Consider the following 25588-nt stretch of genomic DNA (forward strand, 5'->3'; position numbering starts at 1 on the left):
GTGCTAAGTAGAAAGAGTTACGGGAATCTAGTAGCAATATCCGGAATAGAAAACTCGCTTCAGCAAGAGCTGATCAATGCCAGAATAGAAGTAGTCATTGGTAAACTGGCTAACTTCTCCGTCCAGTCAAGTCTATTAGAAGATATACGGATCGAACAAGGGCATGATGACACATTAGTATCTCACATAGCTACAGTTAAAGAAGGCAAGGCCACATATTTCTCTATATTAGGGCAGGGTTTCTTAAGATATAAGGATTGGGTATGTGTGACAAATGATCATGGAATTAAGATGAAGATTTTAGAAGAAGCGCACAATACCCCATACTCAGTTCACCCAGGGTCAACCAAGATGACTCACGACCTTAAAGCATTGTATTGGTGGCAATGAATGAAGATAGATGTAGCAGAGTATGTGTCTAAATGTTTAGTATGCCAGCAAGTGAAAGCAGAACATCAGTGGCCTGCAGGCTAATTGCAACCGCTTAGTATTCCATAATGGAAGTGGGAAGACATAGCCATGGCTTTCGTGACACGACTACCATGAACAAATAAGCAGCACGACTCGGATTGGGTAGAAATAGACAGACTAACCAAGTCAGCTCACTTCCTGCCTGTCAAGACTATGTACACAACAGATCAGTACGCATATGTTTATGTCCAAGAAATATTACGACTGCATGGAATCCCTAAGACCATAGTATCTGATAGAGGATCGATGTTTACATCGAGGGGAAGCTTGCAGCAAGCTATGGGTACCAAGTTAAGTCTTAGTACAACATTTCATCCTCAGACTGATGGTCAATCCAAGCGTACCATACATATTTTAGAGGATATGTTGCGTGCTTGTGTACTTGATTTCGGAGGATCATGGAGTAAGTATTTGTCGCTGATAGAATTCTCCTACAACAATAGCTACCATTCAACGATCAGGATAGCACCCTATGAGTTACATTATGGAAGGAGGTGTCGATCGTTGTTACATTGGGATGAGGTAGGAGAAAGGAAACTTCTTGGACCCGAAGCTGTTAGACAAGCTCAAAATGTAGTGGCGCTGATTAGAAAGCGTATGTTTGCTGCTCAGAGCCGACAAAAAAGTTATGCAGATGCCAAGCGGTGTGATGTGGAATTCAAAGTCAGAGATCAAGTCTTCTTAAAGATATCTCCTATGAAAGGTGTAAAGCAATTTGGGAAGAAAGGCAAGCTTAGTCCCCGGTTTATAGGTCATTTTGAGATATTGGACAAAGTGGGAATAGTTGCATATAGATTAGCCCCACGGCCAGCTCTAGCAGATAGCCATAATGTGTTCCACATCTCGATGTTGCGTAGATATGTGTCAGACCCATCTCACGTCCTCAAGTACGATATGATAGCACTCCACAAAGACTTGAGTTATGAGGAACGACCAGTTAGCATCCTAGATAGAGGGATAAAGGAATTATGGTCTAAGATTATTCTGATAGTCAAGGTCCTATGGAGTAATAGTTCTGAACGGGAGGCAACGTTGGAGTTGGAAGAAGACATGTTAGCACGGTATCCAGAATTGCTTGGTAAGTAGATTTCGGGGACAAAATTATTTTAAGTAGGGGAGAATTGTAGTGTCCCATAATATTTACTTAGCTAGCTAGATAGTAGTAGTAGTTAGTATTAGTTTGTAGTATGTTAGATTCTGTGGATTTTGGTTCAAGTCGGGACTTAGTTGGACACTCATAGCAACAGTTATGGATTTTGTAAGTTTACCCCATAGTTTAAGAATATTAATTATAACATAAGGTTTGATTAATATTGCTGGTTCTAGAAATATATATATTATAACCTAAGGTTTAAATATAACTATTTAGAGCATGACACTTGTCATAATCATGTTTATTAAGGATTTAAGTATTTTTGATGAATAGTTTAAATAAAATAATGATCTAGAAGCTCTAGAACCTTCCAAAAACTTTTAGGATCATGTTTAGACTCAGTCAAATTTGTTTACTCAACTCAAAATATGCTGAAATAGGGCAAATATGTGTTTGATATATCAATGTATGCCGATATATCGTAGCTATAGGGGCCGATATATCGCCTACGGTAGATACGGAAAACATTCGAACGGGGCTCGGGAAAATGGACTAGTCGATATATTGCCCAGGGTAGGCGATATATTGCCCCTGGTGCTTTAAGTTTTGAAAGTTTGGATTTTAAGTTTTAAAAATAGCCTTAACCACTTGGACTTGCCTTTGAACTATTTTGATCGAGTTCTGGGCGTCTGTTGAACGAAAATTCAAAATTTTTTTATTTTATATTCATTTATCTATTCAAATTAAAAGGGGTTAGTTTCACTTCTTGAACTCTATAAATAAGACCTAGTACTCAGCCATTTTCTTCATTCTTCAAGTAATTATTCAAAGCCTCCAAGTTGCTAGTGCTACTATAGAGGGAAACACTTGGGTTTTTGGTTAAAAGCTTTATCATTCTAAGCTTTTCTAAACACTTGGGAAGTGAGATATAGTGAGATTCTGGTATCAAGGTTTAGATCAATTCATAAGATCATTCCAGGTATTCGTATCCTTAAGTTCAATTCTTTATGGTTCTTTAGTTTTCTTTATTTTCTTTTGTTCAGATCCTAACTCTTGTTTATGATTCTTGGTTAGGTGTTTAAGTTTCTTGAAACTTAAGGTTCTTCTTGGTAATTTTCTTCTTGATGGTTTAGTTCTCTTTTCATCTTTATTCTTTAGAGATACTCACCATTCTTACTGTTGGTTTTTAGGAGTGTTCTAATCTCGTTCTTGTTCCCAATTATCCCGGTTTGTGGTAAGGAAAATAGGATAGATTATATGTGTTTATATGTTTATGCTATGATATTTTTTATGTATATGTTTTGTAGTCCTTGGGCATATGACTTGCTTAGATAGCAAGCCCCAAGAATATGTTTTATAGTCGCTTGGGCATATGACTTGCTTTGATAACAAGCCCCAAGATTTTTTATCATTTCGTTGCTTTAGAGTTATGATTTCCCCTACCTCGATTAGTAGACAGAGGACCTAGATGGGTTATCATATACTACCATGTGATCTAACCTACCTTGATTAGTAGACAGAGGACCTAGATGGTTTTGTCACATGCCACGTTAATGAGTTAATGGCCATTAATATTGTAGTCCTATATGATACATGTTTTTATAGTCATATATTTTATAGTTATATGTTTTACAGTTATATGTTTTATAGTCTTATGTTTATGATTTATTATGTATGTTGTTAGTCGATTTTCCTTGTTGGGCATTAGGCTCATTCCTTTATTTTTAGCTTGATGCAGCGAAATGATTTTTGGAAGGCGGAAAGATTTATGGCAACTTGGTTTGTGTCTTGAGGATGAATGGATTGAATGAACTGCGAGACGATCGAGGATGACATTTTTTTAGTCTTTTAAGTTATGTTTTGATGTACTTCCGCATTTAGTATTAAAACAATTAAAGTTTATTTTTTATGTTTTATAAACAATGGGATCCCATACCATATCACATTTTATTTTATATGTTTACTTTATTTTGTATTGGTACAATATTTTGGGTTTTAAATATAGTTATGTTATTTCTTATGTATGTTTCCCACAAATGGTAGCTATGTCTAGTAGTTTTAATGGTCCAAGGTCTTAGAAATAGTTGGGTCATTACATATGAGATTCATCCAGAATCTCTCGTTTGATCCTAGTGTCCATCAAAATACAAATCTGATCCTTATACCTCAATAAATCGATGTCTGACATTGTATAGTCCTTAGTTACTCCAACTAGGGCGTCCCCTCTAATTTTTCCTAATTGTGGGTCACTCAACTGTTTTCCTTGGTCCTTTCTAAAAGAGTAGACTGGAGCGTAATGTTGGCCAACTAGCTCACTAGTTACTCTATTCTAGCTCTGGTCATATCCTCTGCTCACTCTTCGGATTACTATCTCGCATTGTACAACTGTCCAGGACCTTTTCGGCTTAAGGCATCTGCCACCACGCTCGCTTTCCATGGGTGGTAAAGGATCTCACAATCATAATCCTTCACCAGCTCTAACCAACGTCTCTACCTTATGGTAAGGTCCTTCTTGGTTGAGAAGTATTTCAAACTCTTGTGATTTGTGTTTATCTCACACTTCTCACCATACAAGTAGTGTCGCCACACCTTCAGTGCAAAAACTACTGCTGCAACTTCTGAATCATGTGTGGGGTACCTCTACTCATAATCCTTCAGCTGACGTGATGCATAGGCAATCACCTTTCCTGTCTGCATAAGAACACAACCTAAACCCTGTCTTGAGGTGTCACAATAGCTGTAACATCCCGAATTACCTAATAAGACTTAGGGTCTTGATTAGGGGACTAGGATGGTGATTTATGGGAATTATATGATGTGACATATATGCGTGTAATTATGTGATTATGTGAATTATATGATAATATGACTAGATATGCATGTTTAGTTGTATTTAATATGCACAAGGGCCCGTTATTTATTAGAAGGGCAATTTTCGTAATTTGGCCTGTTATGTGTTTATTTGGCATATATGCGATATAAGTGATATATGTGTGAGACCACATTATTATGTGGGTATATTTGAGTTACTTGGCATGAGACGATCCTAGGGAGCAAGTTAGTGGGAAAGTCACAACAAGACCTAATACCCAACTCTGGGTGAGTCAAGGGGTATTTTGGGTATCTAGTCCATTACCGGGTTATCGGGTAACGGGAATGAATATTAGAGGATATATTTGGTATTAGCGAGATTATGAGGGAATTCCAAGAGTTTTGACCATTTTTCCCTCAGGGAAATTTTTGGGACCCCGGGTCTCGGGATTTACTTAGAGTCTAAGTAACCTCATAATTATACAAACACAGAAAAATAGAGAAACACGTTCTCTCTTTTCTCTCTCTCTGGACTACACATTTTCTTTCTCAAATTTCTTGAGAATTCTTATTGTTTAAGGAGAATCAAGGCTAGCTTAGGCTTGAGATTGATTGGGGAAAGAGTCACCATCGATTGGGGAAATAGAGGTAACGATTTACAGTCCTAACTCTTTGTGTTTTCAGATTTTCAGTTAAGTTTTTGGAGTTTAGAAAAATCAGCTCTAATTTTGGGATTTGAAGGGGTTTTGGCCAAGCTTCTGCTTGGGTTTTGTTGGACTTGAGCTACTAAATTGATTGAGGATTGTACTTTTGAGTTTTAGCTATATTGGGATAGGTTTTTGGAGGGTTTTGGATTGAAGAAAACGGAGAAAAAAAAGAATTTTCATGTCGAGTCACGGCACTGTTCTTAGGGCGTCGCAGCTCCCTTAAATGTTTGTAGAAGTCGGTGCCTTTGGGACATTTAAGCCGTGACGCCTACTAGGGAGCACAGCGGCGTAGGTTGAAGCAGGGGAGAGCTTCGACTCTCTGACTTGGGGCGGGCCGTGGCTCCTTTGTTTTGAGCTGCAACGCTTAAGGGTTTTGGAGCCCCGAGAGGGTTTGTGAGTGAGGGAACTCAAACCTAAGGGCTCAGGATCGATCCTACTACCTGATTTAGTATAATTCGATGTCCTGGAGGCTAGGGCCCAGTTCAGAAGCCTTTATTTGCTCGTTTTAACAAGATTTTCTATTGTTTTTTACTAGGTTATTGCTACGGGCTCGAAACCAGGGTCGTGCTCGAGGGTCATTCTTAATACACTTTGCACTCGGACCTAAGGTAAGAAAACTGCACCCAATACGTGGTATATGTGATTAGGGCTTGTTGATTATAATTGTGAATAGGGCTCAACCCCTGAGAATGAACGTGAATTAGGTTATGCTTGAATGCTCTATGTTTGGATAATTATTTAATGAATGCTTGCCTTGTTGCATAGGTAGGGCTCGACCCCGTTAAGGAACATGGTTATTACTGTGCTTGTGCTTGATTTGTTAAGATACCATGAAATATATGTATGCATACCTGTATTATCTGAAGTATGTTTATCTGTATCTGTATCTGTATCTGTATCTGAATGTCTAATTAAAGCCTTGACTTATTAGTCAAGGGCGGCAGTAGCGCGCTGGTTGAGAGGCTTAGGCCCAATCAGGAGCGTACTATTATGTTGGCCAACCCTATGGTCGTTATAAAACAAAGCGCTTGACTAGCTCTATGGCTAGTTAATAAGAGCTAAGGGCAAGGGCCCCAAGTTACTCTATGATCGCATAGCTAAGACATAGGGCCCTGGGTTGACTCTATGGTTAACTATGTAGGGCAGGGGGCCCCAAAATGATCCAATGGTCATTTATTTTTAATTGTATGCACGAATGAGTAGGTTATTATTATTGGGCATGTTAGATATGTATATGTTTTTAGGGCAGGGTGCTATGTGGTGCAGGTAAGAGAAAAGGAAAGTTTGACCAGCCGTTGGAGAGTTTCGGTGGCGGCGTGTACATATGTGATTGCTCATCCACCACGTCCAAGGGTATTTCATATCAATTAGGGTTGTATCCCTTATTTTGCAGCTTAAGTCGGTTGGTTGGAACTTTTGATTTGTATATACCCTTTTAAACATTTGTTTGTAATATTTTGGGATCCCATGTATGTATGAAATTTTTAAATGAAAAGTCAATGCTCCTTTGACAAAAAAATTTAACCTTAACCCTTGACATTAACCTTAGTTACACGTTTATAACCAAATGACTTGATTAGCAAGTGTGACACTATTTAAAGTAAATAGTGTAACGGTCCTCGATTAGGAGGATGTTGCACCCACAAAGTGTTGGGGTTTTATGCCCTAATTAAAACTCAATTTCATTGTAATCTGATTTATTATCAATAGAAGAATAGAAATTATTTTTTGACTTGGTCAATCACTTTACTCACATGTTTTATTTTCATGATTATTTGTTTATTATAAACTTCTATTAAATCTTAAGCATATAGCCAATTGTATTTATAGTGATGTAATTATAGTGGAATATAAATTTGATTATATGTTTAAATATAAGTTAGTCCTAAGATTAGTCGGTGCACAAGATTTACACTAACTTTTCAATCTACGATATGATCTACTTGCACATTGCAGTGTTATGTTCTTTCCAGAACATTAGCAAAGTAGATAAGATCAGATGTATATGTTACATCGGACTAGACTGATATTGACAGTTTATAGGATAAGTAAACATACCGTTATTATCTATTGTAGTCATATCATATTGTTTTTTTTTAATCAAAAAGAAGAATATATTCCACCAAACAAATTACACCAGCTAGTTCATAGACCAAGCCACACTCACTACATCTTATAACATCCTAACAAACTCAGAGAGACAACAATTCCTATTCAGATCTTTTAGACTCAGCCAACCCTACAATCTAGCTTTAAGACACCACTTGATCATACTAACTATGTAATGAGGAGTGTAGGAGAAATGAGAAAAAAGCATAAATTCCTATTACACCAGATATTATAAACCGCAGCTGCTAAATTCGATGCATCATATTTTTAGGCTTCCCTTCTAACCACTGCTTCCAATTGTCCCATTGATTCGGCCAAATACCAGGACCTAACCAATGCTTAAGCAGCTCCCAAACCTGTTTAGAAAAAACACAGTCAAAGAATAAGTGTTTATGAGATTCCTCAACACTCTCACAAACCGGACAGATCTTAGAGCTAACTTCAATTTGGCACCGAACCAGATTATCCCTAGTCAGTAAATGGCCAAGAACTGATTGCCAAAGAATAAAATGATGCTTGGGCACAGAAAGACTACACCACACTGCCTTAGCAAACCCAACTGAATCCCTCTGAAGCATGCTACTATACAGGGACTTCACTTTCAGATTACCATGAGCAGCCGTTGCCTCCAAATCCATTTCAGTAAAGGTCTCTCTCAAGTAGCACAATTTACGCCAATACCAACTAACATCTGGTTTCAGCTGATAAGACCAGAAAGAATTTCCTTTTAGATAGACTCCATCAATCCATTTCACCCATAACATGTCTTGTTTAGAAGACAAAGCCCAAAGATATTTAGCCAAAAGAACTTTATTCCAATTAGAACCCTCCTTAAAACCCAAGCCACCCAAAACTTTAGGAAGGCAAACCTGAGACCAAGAGGAACAATGGAACTTGCTGCGATTGTTTTTGGCTCCCCGAAGGAAGTTGCGACACAACCTGTCAATTTCTTGAATGACACTATAGGGAAGCATAAAAATATTCATCCAATAATTGCAAATTCCAAGCAAAACAAAAAAAATCAGCTGAGTTCTCCCTGCAAAAGATAAATGTCTATTCGCCCAAACATGGAGCCTAGTCTGGATTTTCTTGATTATCTCACCACAATCAGCAACCAACCATCTCGTGGGCCTCAGAGAAACCCCCAGATACTTCATAGGAAAATTCCCCTCTCCAAGAGCAACAAACTTAAGAATATCATTCTTAACCTCAGCTGCCACGCCCCCAAAGAAAATTTGAGATTTACTCAAATTAGCAGCTAGACCAGAGCAATGGCAAAAGTTCGAAAATCCTTCAAATAAAATCTGAACAGATCTAAAATTTCCCTTACAAAACAGAATCAAATCATCTGCAAAACACAAATTAACAAGTTGTAAATGCTTACACATGGGATGAAATCTAAACTCTCTGTGATGAGAAGCTTGCTTTAGAAGTCTTGTGAGATATTCCATAGCCAGCACAAAAAGCAAAGGAGAGATAGGGTTTCCTTGTCTTAATCCTTTCCTCCCTTCAAAACTTCCTTGTAATCTCCCATTGAACATAAGAGTATAAGAAGTACCCGCCAAGCTAGTCATTATCCATTGAATAAACCTTCCAGGGAAACAAAAAGCTGTCAAGATATCCTTTATAAAGACCCAATCAATAAAATCATACGCCTTACTGAGATCAATTTTTAGCACACATTGGGGAGAAATATTCTTCCTTGTATAGCCACAGAGAATGTCTTGAAGAATTAAAATATTATGAGGAAGCTGTCTATTCTTTATAAAAGCTCCTTGATTTTGATGAATAATCACAGGGAGAACCTTAGCCAATCGGAAACAAATCATCTTGGAAATACATTTATAGAGAGTGTTGCAGCAGGCAATAAGTCTATAATCGGTGGCTTTAGTGGGAGAATCAACCTTAGGAATAAGAGATAAGATTGTCCCATTCAACTCAGCAAGAATCACTCCACGCTCAAAGAACATCAAAATAGCCTCAGAATTGTCTTCCCCTATATCTTTCCAGAGGGCTTTATAGAAACCTGAGCCAAAACCATCTGGGCCAGGACTTTTGATGGAGGGGATACTGAATAAAGCTCTCTTAACATCCTTCTTAGTAAAAGGTTGTATCAGAATTAATTGTTACTCCAAAGACAAAACCGACCCCTGCTGGAAACAGTTCAGATTAACCCGACCAGTAGAAGCACTACTCTTCCCCAGAAATCCTTTAAAATGATTGTAGAAATGAGCTATAACCTCTGAATAATTCTCAACAATCTGACCCTCATCATTTATAAAACTAGTGATATGATTCCTCAATCTCCTCTGTTTCAGACTAGCATGGTGTTATCCAGATTTCCGGATAGCGTTTAGATTGATGTCCTCGGGGAAGCAGAATTACCAATGTCTTTCATGGTAGGTGACCAGAGCTCGCGGATGGACAGAAAGGCTTCGCCTCTCCCGTTTAGTGTCCGGGTTACTCTTTCAAGCAAACGCGACACGGAAACTCGTCAACTCTTTCGGACTCCCGAAGGGATATCCTTCGGGGAAGCTCCTTCCAGGAGAAGCACTTCAAGTGGTCTTCGCGGAAACAGTTCCGTGCCTCGCACGGAACAAAACCAAGCGGTCGAGTCATGGAGGAGGCATATTTGGAATGATATCCACCTGACACAGGATCCCGCCTGACACGCCCGACAGGTCAAAGCCGCACACATCCCAGCACGCCTAAGGATACCTTTTCGCCTACTGTTCCGCTGACAACTTGGAAAAGACGGCTGACTTTGTGTGTTCCCCATACTTTCACGTAAATATACCCACATAGAGTCTTGTAGCCATGCTACTACAGTAATTGTATCCCCTATTTATGGCTGGTGTAATTAAGACTCATGTACGTAGAGAAAAACCCTAATCCAAAACCCTAGCTATAAAGACCCCTTCATTTTACAAGAAGAGGGACGGCCAACAAATCACATAGCAAGAACTCTACTAAAATCTCTCTAGCTTCATCTTCTTCAAGAGAACCCGAGAGAAACACTGTGAGTGTGTGAAGTTCTTGTACACCAGCCATCTTACTGTAATCCTTTCCAAGTATAATAACATCGACTCGTGGACTAGGGCTTGTTAACGCCTGAACCACGTAAAAACACTGTTTGTTTAGTTACATTTCAGCACTTCTACAGTTCTTATCTTTTTATTATTCTGTTTGTATTCGTTTCCGAAAAACTCGGTAAACATTTTGGTGCTTTCATTGAGAGCTGTAGGAAGTTGTTAGTCAGCTCTTTTTCTGTGTACGTTTTTTGTATTCACTTCGTGCTAAAGAGATGGTGACTACGAGAAAATCCACGGTTGACAAAAATGCTAGGGTCAACCCCGATACTGTGATGGAAGATGCGGTGCAAAACGAACCCTTGGACTACCAAGGTGAAGACCCGACATCCCGCCAGGATCGGGTCAGTACCGAAGATACGACATACTTAGAAGACGAAGAAGAGTATGTCCAAGACGGTTATTACAAGGAAGGCTGCTACTATGAGAAGGACCCAGAACTGGTCCAAGTAGCCGAAGAACTGGAGGTCACCAAAGCCAAGCTTGCTGAGCAGGAGCGCCTCTTCGAAAAAATGCAGCGCATGATGTAGCGCCTCGAAAGCAAGTTCGGAGACCTAGGCGACTCGGATGAGGACGCCTCTGTTTTAGGTGGTGCTGATGCCGCTATGCCGGATCCAGCCGCTGTTGGACCATCCAAAGCCGCCCCTAACAAGGGCAAAGAAAAAGTTGGAGAGCCTGTACGCGCTGACGCCCCTGCACCTCCTAAAGGCGTGAATCACCAGGCCGACTGCCCCCCCCCCCCCCCGCGCGCAGAAGGTCTCTGGCGCTCCTAAGCCCAGACGTCCTTCAGCCCCAAGGGGGCACTCCGTGCCTAAAGGGCCCGGTGCTAAGGCACCCAGGCCTAGGGGAAGGAACAACCGCCCCAGTGATTCCGTCAACCAGGACGGTCGGGCTGCGAACTCGCACTCCGAAGATAGTTGGTCCACGGTGGACCTAAGAAGAAGGTTGGAGGCCAAGTATGAAAAGACCAAAGGAGAAAAGGCCCGGCCTCGCGGAGATGACCTCCGAAATCATATTAATGACAAGCTCCGGGGACGTGACCTCCCGGAGAGTGATACGAAGAGGCTCGAGGAACAGATTGCTGCCTTGACCAAGCTGGTCCGGAAGCAAAGTGGGGCCCTGTCAGACTCTGAGGAGGAAGACCCGGAACCATGTATTCGGAGGATCGCGGAAACGTCCCTCCCGGATAACTTCAAAATGCCTCACATAGAATTATATGATGGGAGGACAGACCCGCGTACCCACCTAGCTAAATACAACAAAATGATGCAAGTGGCGCGTGTCAGTGAGGACGCCAAATGCATGTGCTTCTCACTCACCCTTACCAAGTCCGCGGAGGACTGGTGGAAAAGATTAGCTCCCGGATCAATCCACAGTTGGAAGGAGCTACAGTCCGCATTCAGGAGGCAGTTCATTGCTGCCCGCGACCACGACATGGAGGTTGGTTCCTTAACCAACATCAAGCAGCAACCCAATGAGAACCTCAAAGCTTTCATTCAGAGAATGATGGAAGCTGCTGCAAAGACCAAGGTCAGCGATGACATGAAGCTGATCGCCCTTCAATCGGGCCTTACTGTCGGCTCCCTGCTATGGGGGGAAATGCAAAGGAGACGGGCAGAAACGCTGTCCGAATTCATGTCAAAAGCTCAGGGAATCATCAACCTTGAGGATGCCTACCAGCAGGCCTTTGGAGTTCCCCCGGCTCCAACGCCTTCCGTGACTGCGCCGAGCTTTGCTTCGCAAGCTCCCGCACCAGCTCTCACGCTTCCAGGAGCCCAATTCACTCCAAGTGTGTATGGGCCTTCCGCGTCTGCTCAGACGCCGAGTCAAACCCATTTCTCTGGGTACGGAGCTGTACAAACCGGATGTAGTATCGCTCCTGGCATGCTGCAGCCGCAAGCGGAAGGCCCAGAACGAAATTTGAGCCAATCGTGGAGCAAACGAAGCGGAAGAAATTCCAACCGGGGAGACCATTCAAAGAAACCCCGGAAGGACTATGAGCCCAAGTTCACGGAATATACCAGTTTGATAGACTCGCGAGAGAATGTCTATCGGGCGACCTGTAATATGGTCAACTACAGGAAGCCCCCGAAAGTGTCTCACGGAGGAAGGCGTCCGCGAGACTCCAATAAGAGGTGTGAGTTCCATGGAGACGTGGGGCACACCACGAACGAGTGCCTTCAGCTGAAGGATGAGATCGAGTCCCTGGCAAGAGCGGGACACCTCGGTCAGTGGGTGAGGATACCCATTATCTATCCCGGACAGGGGGTAGTTCACGGAGCTGCATATTCCCCGGGACAGAGGGGGACCGCTAGCGCTCCTGGAGCAGGTCACCCCCAAGCTCCCGGGTCTCAGTTCCCAGCGCTTCCTGCTCCACCCACTCCGGCACCCATTGCCTTGTTGGCTCCAGGACCGGGCAACCCATATCCGCCCGGCCTTGCTTCGCCACCCGTTGACGGACACGTAGCCACCATTTCCGGAGGACCGCACCTTGCCGGAAGCACCCGCAACTCCCAGAAGAGGTACTTGAGGGAGTTAGAACACACCGGGGAGATGTGCGCCTTGGTTCAATCACCTGCTCAACGTCCCCGAATGATGGACCTTCCCATCACCTTCACGAAGGACGATGCTCGACATGTGCACTTCCCCCACCACGATCCCCTCGTGGTGGAAGCCCAAATTTCCAATAAGAAGGTCTCACGGATCTTGGTCGACAACGGAAGCTCCGTAAACATCCTCTTCAAAGCGGCCTTCCACGCGATCGGATTAACCGAGACAGACCTGACCCCATGCCCCATCCAGCTTCAAGGGTTCAATGGGGATGCACTCATGCCATTAGGCAAAATTCAACTTCCAGTCACCCTCAGGGGAGAAAGCGACGCTTGTGCCTTCAAGCACAGCACATTCGTGGTGGTCGACTGCCCCACGGCGTATAATGCCATCCTAGGCCGACCGGTCCTAATAGATTGTGGGGCCATAACCTCGATACGCCACTTATGCTTGAAGTTTCCATGCGACGATGGGCGTATCGGCACCCTCCGAGGAGACCAGCAAAGTGCACGAAGCTGTTATAACGTCTCCGTCCGATCCGTCTACACGGTCCAGGAGACGGTTGCTGCCATTCCTTTGGCGGAAGAATTAGCAGAAACTGGGGGTGCTCAAGAGGCATACTTTGACGAACTCGACCCAAGAGTGGGAATCGAGAAAGCGATAGAGCCGATGGAGGAATTCGAAGAGGTGATCCTCAACCCGGGAGATCCCACCAAAGTCATTCAGGTGGGGAAAAACCTGCCGTCGGCCATTCGAGATAAGATCGTGGCCACTGTGAAGAATAATCAGGATATCCTGGCGTGGTGCCACGCTGATATGACGGGGATTAATCCTAATGTTGCGTGCCACGCACTCAGCATAGACCCATCTGCAACTCCGGTTCGCCAAAAGAGGAGGCCGTTAGACCCAGTGAGGGCCGAAGCCGTCAAAGCTGATGTGGACAAGTTGATGTCCATAGGCTTTCTCCAGGAGTCACACTATCCCGTGTGGTTGGCCAACCCAGTTCTGGTCCCGAAACCCGATGGGTCCTGGAGAATGTGCATTGACTTCACGGACCTAAACAAAGCCTGCCCGAAAGATTGTTTCCCTCTTCCGCGAATCGATCAGATGGTAGACGCCACTTCCGGGTACGAACTCTTATCCTTCATGGATGCGTACTCCGGATACAACCAGATCAAGATGCATGTCGCGGACCAGGAATACACCAGCTTCCTCACGGACAAGGGTGTCTACTGTTACGTGGTCATGCCTTTCGGTTTGAAGAATGCTGGGGCGACGTACCAGCGTCTAGTAAACAGGATGTTCAAGGACCAACTGGGGAGGAACATGGAGGTGTACGTGGACGACATGTTGGTAAAGTCCAAGACCTCCGGGGACCACAGTGACGACCTTGAGGAAGCTTTCGCCGTGATCCGAAAGTACGAAATGAAACTGAATCCAAAGAAATGTACTTTTGGGGTCTCGTCTGGGAAGTTCCTCGGTTTCATTGTCAGCTCCCGCGGAGTGGAAGCCAACCCTGAGAAAATTAAGGCGTTCATAGATATGCCTTCCCCCCGGAAGCATAAGGATGTCCAGAGAGTTACCGGAAGGATAGCTGCTCTCAGCCGCTTCGTATCCAAGGCCACTGACAAGTGTATCCCCTTCTTCAATGTGTTGCGAGGAAACAAGAAGTTCGAGTGGACCCCCGAATGCGAAGCAGCCTTCCAACACCTCAAGGAACATTTAACCCGAGCTCCCATTCTGTCCAAACCTGTCGAAGGAGAGGCGTTGTTCTTATACTTAGCTGTGACAGAGCACGCAGTGAGTGCCGCTCTCGTCCGGGAAGATGGCCGTATCCAGCTCCCTGTGTATTACGTAAGCAAGAGGTTACTGGACGCCGAGTCCAGGTATTCAATGATCGAAAAACTCTCCCTCTGCTTGCTAATTGCTTCGCGGAAGCTAAAGCCATATTTCCAGGCGCACACCATCAAAGTACTCACCAACCACCCTCTCCGACAAGTCTTGCAGAAGCCCGAGTCTTCTGGCAGATTGCTTAAGTGGGCCATGGAACTGAGCCAGTTCGACGTCCACTACCAACCACGTGTTTCCATAAAAGGTCAAGCTCTCGCGGACTTTATTGTGGAATGCTCGGGAATGAATGACCTCCCGGAAGATCCTGTCCCGGAACTTCCCACATGGAAGGTCTATGTAGACGGAGCCTCAAATGAAAAAGGAGCTGGAGCAGGGGTCATCCTAATATCTCCCCAAGGGCATCAGCTCCAGAGCGCCATCCGTTTCGCGTTCCCAGCATCCAACAACGAGGCAGAACACGAAGCCATGTTAGCTGGATTACGACTGGCCAGAGAAGTCGGAGCCCAAAAAATCGAAGTATACAGCGACTCCCTACTTGTGGTAAACCAAATATCCGGGGAATACCAGACGAAAGGCGAAAAAATGGCTGCCTACGTGTCTCTCTCCCGCGGCCTACTGCAGCATTTCAAAGGCTACCAAATCCGCCAGGTCCCCCGGGACCAGAACTCACTCGCGGACACGCTGGCCAAGCTTGCAACAGACCCGGAGATCGAACAATATGGCCTGGTGCCCATCGGGCACTTAGAAGCACCCACTACCGAGACACAGAGGGTAAATGCCATCATCGACCATTCCCATTCCTGGATAGGACCCATCCTCAGATTTCTCACCACCGGAGAGCTCCCCACTAATAAAGTTGACGCAAGAAAGCTCCAGTATCAAGCTCCCCAATACGTGGTTATGGATGGAAAGCTTTACCGCAGGGGGTTGTCCATACCCTTCCTTAGGTGTGTTGCCGGAACCGAAGTCAGCGCCATCATCCATGAGGTTCACGGAGGTTTCTGTGGCGACCATACCTCCGGGCTGAGCCTCTCCAAAAAGATCCTTCGACAAGGATACTTCTGGCCCACCATGAAGAAGGATTGTGTGGATTATGTCAGAAAATGTGAGCAGTGCCAGAGGTACGCCAAGGTTCCGCGAGCGCCGCCTACAGAAATTACCTTAATGACCAGCCCCTGGCCGTTCGCCGTTTGGGGCATTGACCTAGTAGGTTCCCTTCCAACTGGAAAGGGTGGAGTGAAGTATGCCATAGTCGCGGTAGACTACTTCACCAAATGGGCTGAAGCTGAACCTATGAACACGGTCACATCTAAAAAAGCACTGGACTTTGTCATCAGGAATATAGTGTGTCGTTTTGGGCTTCCACGAAAAATTGTGTCCGACAACGGGAAGCAATTTGACAGTGAACACTTCACGAACTTCTGTGCTTCGCATGGAATTATCAAAAGCTTTTCCGCAGTCGCCAGACCCCAGGCTAATGGGCAAGTGGAGGCTGTAAACAAAATATTAAAGACCACGTTGAAGAAAAAACTCCAAGCCTGCAAGGCTCACTGGCCGGAAGAACTTCCGCGAGTACTTTGGGCCTATCGCACAACAGAGAGAACTTCGACGGGGCACACGCCTTATTCCATGACCTTCGGTTGCGAGGCCGTCATCCCAGTAGAAACTATGATCCCCTCTCACAGGCAGGATACCTACGACCCTACCCGGAACCACGCCCTTCTCCAGGAGTCCCTGGACATGATCGAAGAGCTCCGGGAGCAGTCGCAGGTCCAACTAAAAATGTACCAAGGCAAGATAGCCCGACACTTTAACACGAGAGTCAAGAGCCGTACATTCGAAGTTGGGGATCTTGTCCTACGGAGAGTATTTCCTGCTATGCAGGATCCGGGAGTGGGAGTCCTCGGACCCAACTGGGAAGGCCCCTATGAAGTCCAAGAAAAAGTGGGCCATGGGACGTATCACTTAAAGAGACTCGACGGATCCAAAGTCCCACGCGCCTGGAACGCGGAGCACCTCCGCCGTTACTACCAGTAGGCCCTGGACGATTTAGTCGGAAGTCCTTGGTGAAATTAGCAAAAGTGAAGAATGTGGAAATAATCCTCCCTGTTGTAAAACACGTGCCTAGCAGGCTAATTTAATAAAACACGGAGAGATTCACTCCACTTTTACTGCACTTTTTATCCCTGTGTTCAAAGCTGCGTTTTAACAAGTGACCACGCGGTCCGGAGACGTCCGGACCCCACGCTCACTTGGGGGGGTATACATGGCTAAGGCATAGCCATACGCCCCTTGAACAAAACATACCCAGAACACCACTTATGTGCTAATATTGTGTTTGAAATTTTTAAAATTGTTAAGCTTAGGTTAATTTGTTGCCATGAACATGCTTGCATTACGTGTCATATGTGCATTATGTGCTTATGTGAAAATTGCCATTGAAATGCCTGCCATTATGTATCATGAAAATTATCTCCTGTGTAGCCCAGCGATGAACAGGACTGGGGGTTGGGGCACGTTCAGAGAGTTACGCCGAAACACCCCCAACTCCCTGACAAGTCCTTTGCAGAATACTCCGCGATCGCTGTAGAGCTTTGCTTCGCAAGCTCCAGCTCCGGGTCCCGCAAGGCGAAAGATGGCAAGATCCGCGACCGCTGTAGAGCTTTGCTTCGCAAGCTCTAGCTCCGGGTCCCGCAAGGCGAAAGATGGCAAGATCCGCGACCGTTGTAAGCCTTGCTTCGCAGGCTTCAGCTCCGGATCTCACAAAATAATGCATGGCGAACCCCTCGGCCACTGCAAGTTTCAGCTCCAGGAGCAGACATGGTCGATCCCCCACTCACAGCAGGCCTTGCTTCGCAAAGCCCCTGCTCCGGGATCACACCTGGTGGGCGTGGCAATTTCCCCGACAGCAACGAGCCTTGCCTCGCAGGGCTCCATGCCAGGTCCCTGAAGTCAGCCACCATGAGGTTCGCAACGACAGTTAGTTTTGCTTCGCAAAGATCTAACCTTAAGTCTAGCGACGCTCACCAAAAGAACTCCCGTTCCGAGCCATGGAACGGCTCACCTTAGCAATCCCAGCGAACAGTATAACTACAAGTCCCGGGATTGGCTATTTGCTTTAGGAAAGCTAAAATACGGTGAAAGGAGCCTGGCCGTTGGAACCAGGAAACCTTCGTAACCTAGAAACTACGTGGGAAAAGACATCAGCCGTTAGAGCTTCAAGTGGGAAGTGCATAGGTTCTGGCCGTTGGAACCAAAACCTCATGCGCCCCTACAACAGTTTCTACCGTATAAAAGTCTACCCTAAGCGCAAAGATAAATAAAGAACTCGGCAGAAAAGAAAGGAGAATGCTATAATTATGGCAAATATGTCTGCAATGAAAAACTCAAATGAAAAGTAATTAAAGATAAAACCCCTTCAAGCATTGGGGGTGGCTGCAGCTTCCACGACCGCGGCCTCGGGGACATCGGCTTCAACTGAGGCTGGTGGAGTCGGCTCATTGGAAGGCGGAACTTCGTCACGAGAAGGCTGAGGTTCAGAGGTCCCCGCCTCTCCGGGATCTCCTGCCTCAGGGGCTCCAGCACGTTCGTCAATGTTGTAAGTTTGGACGTACACCTCTGGGCCTTGATCCCACACCTGTAGTTTCTCCCTCATGGCATCGGCATCCTCTCCCAGATAGCCTAGTACCTCCGGGTTTACTTTCCAGAGTTGATGCATGAGGACCACATGCGATATATTAATCGTCCTGTTCAGTATCACCTCGGCATCCTCCTTCTCCTTCAAGCGCTCCGCCTCGGAGGTTTCCAGCTGTGCCTCCGCGACAGCTAATCGGGCCCTTAGTTTGTCCATCTCGGCCTTGGAGGCATCCCGCTCTCCCTTAAGAGAATCAATCTCCTTGCGCTGCTCCCTATTTTGGCTCAGCACGGATTGCTTCTCGGTCACATGCCCCCTGGCAGTGAATTGCAAGGCCCCGATCTCCTTATCCTTCTCGGCGAGCCCCAACTCCAGCATAGACACGAGATCCTTGCTCCTCTTATGAAATTGCTCCTCCTCGTGCAGCTTACTCTGAAGAGTGGAATATTCCTCTTGCTGCTTAAGGAGGAGATCATTTTTTGATTGCAAGCGGGCTTCCAAGGTATCCTTCTCCACCCTGGCTTGGGACAGCTCTTCCCGGAGCTTGGAGTTTTCGGCCTTCATCTCATCCGACCGCTGTCTGAACTCATTCTCTGCCTTTGCCCGGTACTCTTGATATTTGGCAAGATATTTCTTGTCCGCCTCTTCCTCAGCCGTGCGCCGGACCTGATCAATCTTCTCCGAAGCCTCCAAGGCCTGTTGGGTCAGTTTCTGCTTCTCTGCCTCCAAGGCCTGGCGAGCCAGCTGGCTCTCCTCCAGCTGAACCAGAACTGCACCAACCTCCCGGAACGAGCGTTCCGCGATCATAGAGGCCTGCAAGGAAAGACAACAGAATGAGTTAAGCCGGACCAAAAGACAGATGATCCCAAAACACAACAACTGACGGCTTACCCCAGACAATTGCTGCTTCACGGCATGTGTCAGCAACAGCGGATCCTTACTGCTACTGATGGCCCATTTCTCAGAATTGAGCTCGCACAAGCTCAGGGCCATGTCCTCCATCATCTCCGCTCCGAACGGCGCCAATGCACGTCCAAGCCTAGGCACCAGCCTCTTCTCCAAGGCTGGGCCATCCAAAACCGCTCCAGCCGGGTGAAGAGACCTCACCCCCTCGGCCAACTCAGCTCTCTTCACGGCAGACAAGTTGTCTGCCCTTCCCTGGGTAATGGCCTTCTCAGCCTCCAACCGTCTCTTCAAAAAATTATCGGCCCGTCTTACACCCTCCAGGAGGGCAGCGGGGAAACGGGTTGGTTTCTGCGGGAAGTGGAACTTCAGGCCAGGCAGAGGAAGGTTTGTTGACTGAGAAGAAGGAGACCCCGAAAGGGTGGACTCCCTTTGGGATGGAGGAGGAGGCAGACGGGGTATTAAGGCCCCGGTCTGTTGCTTTTGCTGCTGCGGCAGCGGAAGTAATTGCCCTTGTTGCTGCTGCTGGTTTGGATGTTGTTGTTGCTGCCGCTGTGGCGTTGGTGATTGTCTCTGTTGTTCTTGTTGCTGCTGTTGTTGTAATTGTGGTTTCTGTCGTTGCTGTTGTTGTTGCCTTCGACCAGGAGAAGAGTGTCTAAGGCGTTTCTTCTTAGCGCCCTCAGCATCTTCTCCGGGACGCTTGCTCACCCCAGTTGTCTTCACGGGGAACACAAGCCCTTCCCCGTCGCTGCTGCTACTCGAGACCATCATAGTCTCGGAAGGCCCGTCGGCAGGAGACTTCTCTACCCCCGGAGACGCTTGCGCCTCGCCACTTGTCTTCTTGGGGGTGGCAGCTTTACCTCCCCTACCAGCCTTGGTCTTCCGTCCTTTCCCCGTGGACGGGTCTTGGCTGGTGGCAGCCTTCTTAATGAGCAAAGTAACCCTCCCCAACATCTTGGCTTCTGGATACTCTGCAAGAAACATACAAAGCAAGGTTAACGAACCAACAAGCAATGAGAAAGAAGATAAGCGGAAGACAAGGCAATCAACAACATAAAAGCACAAGCAAGCCCGCCAGCAGGGAACAAGAAACAAGAAAAAGAAAAGTTTGAAAGGGACGACCATGCACGAGAAACGTGGATGGCCTTCCCCGAGCAAAACAAAACATCGCTTCCTGCTCCAGGAAGCTCCCGTACTCCTTGAAGTCCGGGAATGACATGCTGAGGGAAGAAGGGTCAACCATGATGACACCTTCTGGCAGACTACCGTCACTCAGACACCCGAGGAGCTCATCTACCCTATCGCAATATCTGTCAAAGGGTATCCTACGCGGATCTAGCCTAAGGAAGCGGGGATCGAAGCCCATCTGAGAGGTCCGGGAAACCTCAGACAGGCTGGGGGTGTGGATCAATCGAAAACTAGTCTTACCTCTCCCGGAGGTACTAGCCCCCGGAGCCCCTTCGTTAGGGTAAGCCGCGGCGTGGCGGGCCTCGATCTCCTCTTCCTCCGGCTGGGGGTCGGGGAACCTCTCCGCCCAACTAGGAGATAAAGTATTCTCGTCCCGGGCTGCTTGGTTGATCACCTTGGACAGCTCCAGGGCAATCTGCTCCCGGATGTCGGCTGACACCTGACTTTGCCCCCTGCCACTCACTGGCTCGATGTTTTGGAAAGAGGCGAGTAGCCCATACTCCCTCAAAGATTCGGAGGTCACAAGTCCCTCCACTTTCAACTCTTCCTCTGAAAGCCCTTCGTAGAACTTGGACCTCCTTATCATCTCCGCACAGCGAGGTGTCCGCGGAACGACTTCTGCAAAATTCAAATACAAGCATTAGAGATCCTCCCAAAAGGCAAATCAAACGCAAAGAAACAAAGTTGAAAAGGAGAGGAAGGAGCACTTACCAGGGATTTTGAAGTCCAAAGATAGGGCTGGCACCCTCTTCAGCGGGAAGCCAGTCGTCAGGAACCAGTACTCCTGGAGGTCTGGAACCCTCGCGGTATGACAGGTGGGGCACATCACGTCCGGGTGCCTTTCCAGCCTGTAAAACCCCACCTTGTCTGAATGACCCCTCGTAGGCTGAGACTTCAACCCGTAGAAGTACAGCACCTCCTCCGGGGTAGGAGCTTCTAGTTTCCGGGACTTGCAAAAGGTGAACCACCCCGCTAGGAGCTTGTAGCTGGGAGGAATCAACTGGAAGGGGGCAATCCCCGCCTTCACACAGAAATTGGCAAAGTAACTTCTTAGGGGCAAGTGCGCCCCACACACTATGTGTGCCCAGCTCCAAGCACCAAAGCCCTCGTGACTCTGGCTAGCCGACTCGCCCAGCACCGACAGACGGTGCCACATCAGACCTGGGATGTTCTTCAGGCCTGCCTCGGAGGAATACAGCTCCAGCATGCCATAATTCCTGAAAAGGTTTGGCTTCTGGTCCATCTCCCAGATTGAACTATTGGAAGTCGGTGGGCTAGCCGCGACCACTTTTGCCTTTCCTTTCCCCTTTGCGCCAGCGACAGGGGAACCCTTCTCCTGGGCAGAATCAGCCTCCACGACAGCGAGGAGTTGTTCCTTTGAGATTTTCGTCACTGAACAAAAGAAACAAAGAAGAAAACACTCTAAGCATTCAGCACCCTTGTCATACCCTAGTGGTATCAAAGGCGTCGGGGAGACCCTCCCCGAAAACTGCTTGGAGAGGCTCCCACCGAGCTTACCGAGGGGTTGGCACCATGCCACCCGAAGGGCAGCAAGGAATCAGACTCAGACTCCGAGCCTAAGCCCACCAAAAGAAGTGTTTTTCCAGAGAAAGACACCCTAAAGGCGTTCATGCTTATGCCCTAAAACAACAAAACAAGGAACGACTTTCCAAACGCAAATCGTCAAAGCATGCAAAAAAGGCTACTTATCGACTCACATCAATCACATGCCTACCAAAGCCCTATTCACGCATGCACATAAGCGATAATGGCAGAAACCCCAACTCTAACAACTACCAACAACCTAAGGTTTGGGAGGAAAGAGCAAAGTAGAAATACTTACTGATATTCGGGTAGTTGGAGGTTGAAGGAGTAACCGGATCACTGCACGGCACGATCGCGAGGAGTAAAAGCTGCAAAGACGAACGGCGATTCAAACCCTGAACTTCGGCGAATAAACCCACTGCCAAACCAAAAGAAAAGTTTCTAGATCCCTTGCCAAAAGAAGTGGCAAGTTCGAAGGAATGAAAGCTTGGAAGCCTGAGGGTTCGAAGGTTTGGAAATCTGAAAATCCGAAAGATAGAGAATTTGAAAGCGTAAAGAGGAAGAAAGGTCTGTTCCCTCGTTTTTATAGCAGGGAAGAAGTCGTTTCGAATTCCTCAAATGGACGGTCCCGATCTTCCCATTCCGTGTGCATCAGATCCAACGACTGGATTTATGACTCCTCGGATGGGAATAAAGTATTTATTTCCCATCATTATACCACCTTGGGCCCGGAGTACCATTAAAAACCGTCAAATCATTACTCAGATGACTGACGCACGCATACTCAACCAGTCGCCTCACGCACACGTCCTGGTCACAGAACCATTCCCAGCATGACGCGTGGTCCTTGCCGCACTTGAGTACTTGAGTTCAAACAGAAGAAATTCCCTTTCTTTTTCATACTAACACCCAGGTGGGAAAAAGGAACCCTTCCGGGAACACAGAAGGTGGCCCCTCGCCTAATCTAAGAAACCGAAATACCCGGAGGACTGTACAAGCTCCCGGATCTCTCAAAGCTCCGTGACCTTGGGGGGTAAATGTTATCCAGATTTCCGGATAGCGTTTAGATTGATGTCCTCGGGGAAGCAGAATTACCAATGTCTTTCACGGTAGGTGACCAGAGCTCGCGGATGGACAGAAAGGCTTCGCCTCTCCTGTTTAGTGTCCGGGTTACTCTTTCAAGCAAACGCGACACGGAAACTCGTCAACTCTTTCGGACTCCCGTAGGGATATCCTTCGGGGAAGCTCCTTCCAGGAGAAGCACTTCAAGTGGTCTTCGCGGAAACAGTTCCGTGCCTCGCACGGAACAAAACCAAGCGGTCGAGTCATGGAGGAGGCATATTTGGAATGATATCCACCTGACACAGGATCCCGCCTGACACGCCCGACAGGTCAAAGCCGCACACATCCCAGCACGCCTAAGGATACCTTTTCGCCTACTGTTCCGCTGACAACTTGGAAAAGACGGCTGACTTTGTGTGTTCCCCATACTTTCACGTAAATATACCCACATAGAGTCTTGTAGCCATGCTACTACAGTAATTGTATCCCCTATTTATGGCTGGTGTAATTAAGACTCATGTACGTAGAGAAAAACCCTAATCCAAAACCCTAGCTATAAAGACCCCTTCATTTTACAAGAAGAGGGACGGCCAACAAATCACATAGCAAGAACTCTACTAAAATCTCTCTAGCTTCATCTTCTTCAAGAGAACCCGAGAGAAACACTGTGAGTGTGTGAAGTTCTTGTACACCAGCCATCTTACTGTAATCCTTTCCAAGTATAATAACATCGACTCGTGGACTAGGGCTTGTTAACGCCTGAACCACGTAAAAACACTGTTTGTTTAGTTACATTTCAGCACTTCTACAGTTCTTATCTTTTTATTATTCTGTTTGTATTCGTTTCCGAAAAACTCGGTAAACACATGGAAATAAGCTGTGTTCTCATCACCAAATCCAAGCCAATTAATTTTACTTTTTTGCCTCAGGAAACTCTCATACGATTTAGAAATTCTATCATACTCAATAGCTGCCTCAATCTCTTCCTGCTGTAACAAACTCGAAGAAGGAGACTGCTGCAACAAGAATTGGGCCAACTCATACTTCTGTTTAGCTGCAACATAATTTTGGACAACATCACCAACTTGCTTCTTGTTGAATTGAGTTAAGACAGGTTTAAGTCTCCTTAATTTCTGAATGATCTTCTGCAAACCATAACCACCAGTTGGTTTAGACCAGATATTCAAGACAATACTCCGAAAGTCCTTATGAGAAGCCCACATATTGTAGTATCTGAATGGCCTAATCTCTGAATCCTGATACTGAACTATTTTGATGAGACAATAACAATGATCAGATATTGTATCCCAGTTAATCCGAGCCTCTGAATCAGGAAAGATATCAAGCCACAGTTCATTAATAAGAACTCTGTCCAACTTAGAGAAGATTCTTGAACCTTCTTTTTGTTTGTTAGACCAAGTAAAGAAAGAGCCACTAGATCTTAATTCATTCAACAATGCTTTAGCCCTCCATTGTCGACTATCCTCTACTTCCAAAGCAGTTACCATTCTACCTCCAATACGATCATCAAATTCAAAAACTGCATTGAAGTCCCCAACAACCAACCAAGGCCTAATATTATCCTAAGGCAAGTGTAATTTATCCTAGAGATTTTTCCTCTCCTCCATTGAGTTTCTATCATACACAAAAGACAGATAAGCTGTGTGTTTAACACCCTTGATCTTCACTTCACAATTGATTAGCTGGTCCATCTCTTGAGTAATAGTAACTTGAACTATATCTTGTTTCCAAACCAACAAAATTCTACCTTCCACTACCTGGCTGTTGTACCAATTCCAACCCAAGAAAATATCCTTCATCATTTCCTCAACCTTATTACTATTTAGTTTAGTTTCAAGAAATGAGCCTAAACCAATTTTATTAACAGTGCAGAAGTCTAATAAAGACTTTTGCTTATCCCTACTATTTAAACCCCTAATGTTCCAACATAGTACATTACATCCCTCCATTAGATTGCTGGTTCTCTTGTAATTTCTTCTTTGAAACCTCTTCTTGATTCTCCTACAAAATATTATACTTATTTTCTCTCAATGCCAGATCAGCTAGTATATTTTTCCTTAAACCTCCCACTTTTTTAGGAGTAGACCAAGGTTTCTCATTCCCTGTCATTGAATAACTTGCTTCTTTTACTGCTGCAGCTGATGCTGTCATACCAGACTTCGGGTCACCCTTAACAGCCAACTGTGCTCCCTTACTAGTTTTCTGAGCATCCTTATCAGCAATCAATTGATTAGAATCCATTGATCTGTTCTCAAGCCCTGACTCGCACAGATCAGTATCTCCCCTAGAGTCTCCTTTATCTGAACTTGTAACCTGCTGTTTTGGCTTCCAGACTACCTCCTTACCATGTTTTCAACTGGATACAGTATGGCCTAATCTCTTGCAACAAGTGAATCGTGTGGGAAGCCATTCAAATTCTATTGCCTGCTCCATCAATTGACCTCTTTCATTGATAAAATTAATAGAATGAGGTAGCCGATCAGTAATCTCAACATCCACCAGAACTCTAGCAAATTTCACCATTGATTTATCTTTAGTAACTTTATCCATCATC

General features: G+C 45.8%; 1 protein-coding gene across 1 annotated transcript; it reads right to left on the reverse strand.

Moving 5' to 3' along the window:
- Positions 1–7436: 7436 nt before the first annotated feature.
- On the reverse strand, positions 7437–25275 carry LOC133791714 (uncharacterized). The gene is made up of 5 exons (XM_062229633.1): positions 25098–25275; positions 24658–24880; positions 23880–24585; positions 7611–9284; positions 7437–7547 (listed from the first exon to the last, which is right to left on the reverse strand). Exons 1-5 carry the CDS (start codon positions 25273–25275, stop codon positions 7437–7439), a joined length of 2892 nt encoding a protein of 963 aa, XP_062085617.1.
- Between the last annotated feature and the right edge of the window lie 313 nt (positions 25276–25588).

Source organism: Humulus lupulus, chromosome 7 (assembly GCF_963169125.1).
Source record: "Humulus lupulus chromosome 7, drHumLupu1.1, whole genome shotgun sequence".
NCBI lineage: Eukaryota > Viridiplantae > Streptophyta > Magnoliopsida > Rosales > Cannabaceae > Humulus > Humulus lupulus.

Bases quoted from the DNA above. Each gene is read 5' to 3' on its own strand.
- LOC133791714 (XM_062229633.1), bottom strand. From the start codon at position 25,275: ATGGATTCTAATCAATTGATTGCTGATAAGGATGCTCAGAAAACTAGT. The intron at 9,285-23,879 runs GTGTTTACCGAG...TTTACTAAGAAG, and splicing joins AGAACACAGCTTATTTCCAT to GATGTTAAGAGAGCTTTATT. The intron at 7,548-7,610 runs GTTTGTGAGAGT...TTTTCTAAACAG, and splicing joins TTAGCTCTAAGATCTGTCCG to GTTTGGGAGCTGCTTAAGCA.